This window comes from Tupaia chinensis, unplaced genomic scaffold (assembly GCF_000334495.1).
Source record: "Tupaia chinensis unplaced genomic scaffold, TupChi_1.0 Scaffold000539_1, whole genome shotgun sequence".
Lineage (NCBI taxonomy): Eukaryota > Metazoa > Chordata > Mammalia > Scandentia > Tupaiidae > Tupaia > Tupaia belangeri.
The window spans coordinates 3,370,995-3,377,828 of record NW_006160052.1 but is presented as its reverse complement, the minus strand read 5'-3'; the positions used below and the strand labels follow the sequence as shown (position 1 = coordinate 3,377,828).

The window sequence follows — 6,834 nt, the reverse complement described above, 5'->3', positions numbered from 1 at the left end:
TTCACAGAGGGAGACTGAGACCGGGAGAAGTGAACCGATCACCTAGTGACTAACTGGCCCCAGGCTGGCCGACTCCCAGTCTGTGCTCCTGAGCACTGTGCCCTGCTTCCTCTCGGCCACACAACCACGGATGTTCATGGGTGCCAGCTACATCCCTGGCACTATCCCGGCTCTGGGAACACATGGCAAAGCCCCCAGTCCCATGGCGCTTCACCCCCTGAGCCCATCACGTGCACTTCTAGAAGCCCCTTGCAACCCAGCTCTGCGCTGGTCAAGGCCCTGGAGAGGGAGTGGGGCTCCTGCTGGAAGGGATAAGCACGATTGCCATCCAGGGCCAGCCACGTGTGGGAGCAGCCAGGGCAGAGGACCCTCCCCACCCAGGCTGGTGAGCTGCGGATTCCCCTGGGCAACAGTGGCCATGGGGAGGCAGGTCTCGCCAGAACCAGCTGTCTAGGAGTCAAGCACTGGACAGGGATCTAGGAGCCATCTTCCCCCTCCACTTCGGGGGTGGGCCTCAGCACCCCAAGGCAGCAGAGCTTGGGGGCAGAGGAGCTTCAGAGGTCCCCAGCTGTGCTAACAAGCTATGACTTTCAGGCAGGGATCCTCTTCTCGCTGCTATTTGCTGCCTCCTGAAACCCCCCACAGCCCCTCATTTCCTGCCAGGTGAGGGCAAGTGCGCAGGCCTCAGATCAGGCCTCGAATCATCAGGCTTCGGATGATCTGTCCCCAGCCTGCCATCCGCCGCTCCCCTCCCAGCCCCCAACACTGTAGTCCAGGTTAAGAGGAGGGCAATTCCTTAACTTTTCTCTATGGCTTCCTTTACCTATCCTGCTCTCTGTCTTCAATTCCCTTTTTCCCACCAAGAAGAACTCTTACTCATGCAACCATACCTACATTAAATGTACCTTCTCTGAAAGCCTTCCCTGATCCCTCTGCTCTGAGCTTCCTGACGGTAGGGAGGGTGTCCATTGGCTTCATGTCTGTGTCTCAACACCTGGCCTAGTCACTGGCCTGCAGCAAGTGCACCGGAAAGGCTCGATGCATCATGCATCGTACACCCAGATGCACCTAAGCGATGGCTTGAGGCTGTTACAGGCTATCCAAGGATATTAGGGGCTATCCAGATATCCAAGGGTATTGTAGCTATCCTCCAGCTATCCAGGGAGGAGACAGTAAACAATAGTTGGTTCATCCTGTCCCTTCAGCAGTAAGGAGTTAGGGCCCAGAGAATTTAAGAGACATGCCTAAGCCACACAGTCAAGGAGGGGCAGAGACCCGGACTACCCTCTATCGGCCTCTCCACTCCAGCGTTCTGTGCGCTTCCGTGGTGGAGGTGCTGCTTTGACATTTGATTAGGGTTCTGAGAACATTAAAGGGTAAGGGCAATGCCCTTAGGGCAGATATTCTGGACCTGAGGGCACCTCTGGAGGCTTCCCCATGACTCAAAAGGCTAGCCTACCTCCTCTACCCACATGTAAGACTGTATCGCAAATAGCTTCCCTTTTTTTTTGAGAGGTTTTTGCTATAGGGCGCATGTGCTCGCCAGCCAGACAGAGACAGAGAGACAGAAAGCAAGAAATCACCCCCCAGGGGGGATGGCCACATCACAATCCCTTCTCCTCCGTTCTCCTCTCGGGATCTTGGGCATGCATGCACACGCGCCCGGCGTGAGTTTTAAGCCACCGGGTCTGGGACGCGAACCATAGTCGGCTACATGGGAGTCCAGCGACATAGCCATTACGCTAACTGCTGGTCCCCACTATTGTTCCTTACTTACCACGTGTGAGGCCTGTGCTAGGCCTGTCTATACGATGTCCTATTTAGCATTCTCAACAATGCCGTGATGGCGATTATCATCCTTATTTTACCAGTGAGGAGATGGAGGCTCAGTAAGGTTAAACTTAAACCTCCTTAAGGTCACATAGCCAATACATGGTGGATTTGAACCAAATCAACCTCAAGGTCCAGACCCAATAAATGCCATTGCTCACACACACACAGTGTGTGTACACATGCATGCACATACACAAGGCCCTGCTGTCCTTTGTCTCTGCCAGCAGCTGCCAAATTGTTGAAGAAATCTGAGATCAGGACAAAGGTGGTGATCATTGTCACATTTACTCATTCCCCAGGTGCCTTGGCCCAGCTGCCCTGGAAGTCACAATGATGTGGTATCCACCAGCCACCCTCTCCCAGTTCCTGCTGCTGCTGCTGCTAAGCCAAGCCCCTCCCAGCAGGCCACAGTCACTGGGCACCGCGAAGCTCCGGCTGGTGGGCCCAGGGAGCAGGCCAGAGGAGGGCCGCCTGGAAATACTGCACCAGGGCCAGTGGGGCACCGTGTGTGATGATAGCTTCGCTCTCCAAGAAGCCACAGTGGCCTGCCGCCAGCTGGGCTTTGCAGCTGCCTTGACATGGGCCCACAGTGCCAAGTATGGCCAAGGGGAGGGTGAGTGAGTGGCACTGCCCAGCAGAATGGTGAGGAAATGAGGCTCCAACAGAACATATCAGATGCCCACCCATCCTTTAATACCCAGCTCAAATGACCTCTTCCATAAGGCATTTCCTAAGTGCCCCCCAGCTGCAAATGACCCTCCTCCAACACTCCCATTCTGTTTTGTAATTAGGCCACCACCATCTCCACCACTTAACCATAAATTCCTTGAATGCAGCAATTGGCACGCAAATGCTGCTGAATGAATGATGGGTGGATGAATGGGTAGGTCTACTTACTATACCTATCTGGCATTTTCCAAAGGTAGACTCTACAGGACCTGATGCCTAAAGGAAGTAGTAGGAAAGGCTGTGGATACTAAGACCCCAGGAGAATCACCCTCCACATACTTTCCCATTTTCTACTCAGGGTTTAGAGGAGACTTGCTGGGAATGGGCTCCTGTCGAGGGAACGCAGCCTATGATCTGTCTCTGAGCTTATCCTTAGGCAGCACCCCTCCCCACCCCCACAGGACCCATCTGGCTGGATAATGTGCGCTGCCTGGGCACAGAGAACTCTCTGGACCAGTGTGGATCTAATGGCTGGGGTGTCAGTGACTGCAGCCACTCGGAAGATGTTGGAGTGGTGTGCCACCCCCAGCGCCAACGTGGCTATCTTTCTGAGAGGGTCTCCAATGCCCTTGGGCCCCAGGTGAGGAGGTCGCTCAGGTCCTAGCCTAAGCCAAGGGCTGGGCCAGGGGGCAGAGACACCTGGGGGATGAGCCTGGAAAAGTAAGGAGCGCTTGGGCTGAGCCTCATCTTTGGGGCTCTGACTTCTGCATGTGGCATGAACAGGTGCATGACAGAGGCCCTGGGTTGGTTCAGGGCAGGCCAGAGAAACAGAGGCTGGGCATGCTGGGAATCCTGTAAGGGGGAAGGGGGCTGTCTTGCCCACAAGGCCAGGCCACAATTGCTGCTTCTTCCCAGCACAAACAAGCCAAGCTAAAAACAGCCCAAGCCAAACAACAGGGGTGGGCAGAGAAGGGCTCTTGTTTCCACGGCCAGACAGCTCCAGGCTGAGGAAAGCAGGCCATTGCCCTGAACTGGATGCAGCAGGCCATGAGGAGGGCTCTCCCCGAGTTGAGGTCACCCCAGGGCTAGGATGGGGGTTTTGTGGGCCAAAGGGTCCCCTCTGGTAGTCTTGAGCTGACCAGTGCCCATCTCGGCTCTCCTTGGGGTGGCACAAAGAGGGCTCCTCTACCCTCCCAGCTCCAAGGCTCCATCCTAGTCCTGGGGAGGGCCCAATCTGCCTAGTCTCTGCAGTTCAACAGGTTGGAGGAGTTGAGGAAAGGCCTAGACAAACCACTGCTCTACCTCATAATTGCTCTGTGGCGTTCGACCAGTATCTCCCCGTCTCTGGGCCTGCTTCCTGGCCTGTCCAGTGAGGGGCTGGGGGGGGGTGGCCTGTGACTGTGTAAACATCTGCGGTGGGCTCACCAGGAGCAGAGGGACCCCAGGCCCACGAGTGACCGTGCACCTGCAGGGCCGGCGGCTGGAGGAGGTGCGACTCAAGCCCATCCTGGCCAGCGCCAAGCGGCGTAGCCCGGTGACCGAGGGCGCCGTGGAGGTGAAGTATGAGGGCCACTGGCGGCAAGTGTGTGACCAAGGCTGGACCATGAACAACAGCAGGGTGGTGTGCGGGATGCTGGGCTTCCCTGGAGAGGTGCCTGCCGACAGCCACTACTACAGGTAGGAGGGTGGGCCTGGGAGACCATGAGTGCATGCGTGCATGTGTGAGAGCACACTCCAGCGTGTGAGTGGGACGAGTGTGTGATGTGTGTGATATGGGGGACCCTGCAGAGTGCAGTAGGGCTGGTGGGATTGGCAGGAGTGGTGTCTGCAGGACAGTCAGCACATGTCAGGTGGGGAGGAAAAGGGGCCCAGCTGAGGACAGCCTGGACTTCCTGGGCTATGGGTCCCTCAGAATACTGAAGAGGAGACAAGCGAGGATGAGCTGCAAGCTCTTGGGAGATACCTAGAAAGGTTCAGAAAATAAGTACTGTATTTCCAAACATCTAAAAAATGGTACAGGGTATCCCCACAATGAAGAGTGGGATGTACAACTTCCTGTCCCTGATTTTAACACTAGATTTCCCAGGAGATACTTGTCACCAAGGACGAAACTGCATCTGGTCTCAGTTCTCAGGCCCTGGCTGGGGTCCCCGGGGAGGGCACTGGGCCTCAACCATCCACTCTACTGTGAATTATGTCAACTTTGTGAGTCAGCAGGTGGCATGGAGGCTAAGGCGCTGGATTCCACATGGCCGACTGCGTGGTTGGAGTCCCAGACCCAGCGGCTTGTGAAACATGCCAGGCATGTGCACATGCGTGACCAAAACCCAGAGAATGTGGCATGGCCATCCTTCCTGGGGGCTGATTTATCAAATCTCCCCATCCCATCTCCCTCCTGTAAGCTCACACGCCCTATAGCAAACTTAAAAAAAAATTTTTTTTAAATGATCTCAACTTTGCCCTAAAGACTCTCCTCCTCTCTGATCCAAACCAGGCCTAGATTGGGTTGCGTGTCAGCAAGATGTGGGATGGGGGTAAGTTCTGAGAGAAGAGACCAAAAATACTGTCGGAAATGTGACTGAACTGTCACTGGGGATTGCATCAGCCCAGCGAGCGGGGACCATGGTCAGAGTTCTGCAGCTCCGTGTCATGCAAACTTCACGTTTGCAAGGAGCAACTCTCCCACCATGCTGAGCCTCTGCCTCGCCACCCCAGGCAGCCTGTCCTGCTTCCTGTGAGGTGGGGAGCCCCTCGTTGCTCTGTCCTTGCGTTTCTGACTAGATGTCCCTGGTCCTGAAGAAAGACAGGTGGTGGGCAGCCACACGGCCCCGGCTCCTGCTGCTTGGAAATTGCACGTCTGGGCCGGGCTGAGTCACTCACCGCCATGTGGAAGGCAGCCCTGATCACAGCCTGGGCGTCCCTGGGAGGGCACCCCTGCCAGCGAGGCCTTCAACTTCCACTTGCCCCCGGGGACCTTTCCCTGGTCCCTTCTCTTAGGGTGCTCCCTGAAGGCTCCCCTTCATCTGGGTGGTGGTGTGGAGGGGCAGCCATGAGATGGCTCCATGTAGAACTGGGTGATCACCGCTGTCAGTGAGGTGGCCATTCTACCAGGGCTGCTGTGCCCGGTAGATCAAGGAAGATCGAGGACAGGCTTACAAAGCGTGCAGTCCGGTGCAAACTCAGAGAGCTGCGCGGAACTGGGGTGGCAGGGACCGGGCCCTCTGCACCTCCGCACCCCCACCAGCGCCCATCCGCTTTCTCCCCTACAGGAAGGTCTGGAATTCAAAGATAAAGGATCCCAAGTCCAGGTGAGGAGTGACACCCCCGGGAAGGATGCGAAGGGTGCTGCAGGAAGGACCTCCCTCCTGCCCCTTTCCCGCCCTTCCCTTCTGTCTTGACCCCCTTAGTCCTCAGCTCTCCCCCCAACCCTTCCTCCACCCTCAGTCTCCCTTGTCCTCCAGGCTGAAGAGCCTGACGGATAAGAATTCTTTCTGGATCCACCGGGTCAACTGCCTGGGGACAGAGCCCCACATGGCCAGCTGCCAGGTGCAGGTGGCTCCGGCACAGGGCAAGCTGCAGCCGGCCTGCCCAGGCGGCATGCACGCTGTGGTCAGCTGTGTGGCAGGGCCCCGTTTCCGCTCGCTGAAGCCCAAGCCCCGGCGCAAGGAGTCCTGGGCAGAGGTGAGCCCCAAGGGGCCCTGCACCCTGGCCTGGAGGCACAGGCCGCTCTCAGCAGGACCTGCCTGTAGGGGGCTCCAGGACAGCCAGGAGAGGAGAGGGGACCTGGAAGGGGAGGAGAGCACCCGCAGATTTCCAGAGCCCTGCCAGAGGGGCAGCTGCCAGCACCGTCCAGGGATGGAGGTAGCAATAAAGTCATTGGATGGTAGCGACATGTGTGAGGCCCGAGGGACTGAACTGAGCTGGGCCCTGCGTTATGAAAAGTAGATGAGCGGGTGCTGGCGAGGCGGTGGGACGTCCTGGCACAGCACTGCCACCGTCTCCTGACAGACGGGGCGGACGCTGGTCACCGGAGAAACGCAGGTCGAGGAGGGCTTACTAACGTGAGAGCTCGGGGGAACCGCAGGCGGGACTGGGACTCCTGGTCCTCAGCTCCAGCCACCACCATGAGCTCGAAGGGGTCCTGTCCCGGGCTCTGCCATGTGGCCCTGCCGTGTGGCCCTGCACTGCCGGCTGTACCCCCAGCCCCCCTGAAGCAGGTTTTCTCCCAGCAGGAGAAGGTGCGCCTGCGCTCAGGGGCACAGGTGGGCGAGGGCCGCGTGGAAGTGCTCGTGAACAGCCAGTGGGGCACGGTCTGCGACCACAGGTGGAACC

General features: G+C 57.7%; 1 protein-coding gene across 1 annotated transcript in view; it reads left to right on the top strand.

Moving 5' to 3' along the window:
* The first annotated feature begins 2,055 nt into the window (after positions 1-2,055).
* The window catches only part of LOXL4 (lysyl oxidase like 4), a 17,509-nt gene continuing 12,730 nt past the window's right edge, over positions 2,056-6,834 (top strand). The window contains exons 1-6 of the mRNA XM_006157358.3: positions 2,056-2,446; positions 2,964-3,142; positions 3,974-4,179; positions 5,772-5,810; positions 5,964-6,183; positions 6,732-6,833. Of these exons, the coding sequence (XP_006157420.1) occupies positions 2,164-2,446; positions 2,964-3,142; positions 3,974-4,179; positions 5,772-5,810; positions 5,964-6,183; positions 6,732-6,833 (1,029 nt within the window). The 5' untranslated portion in view covers positions 2,056-2,163. The remainder of the gene's footprint in view (positions 2,447-2,963; positions 3,143-3,973; positions 4,180-5,771; positions 5,811-5,963; positions 6,184-6,731; position 6,834) is intronic.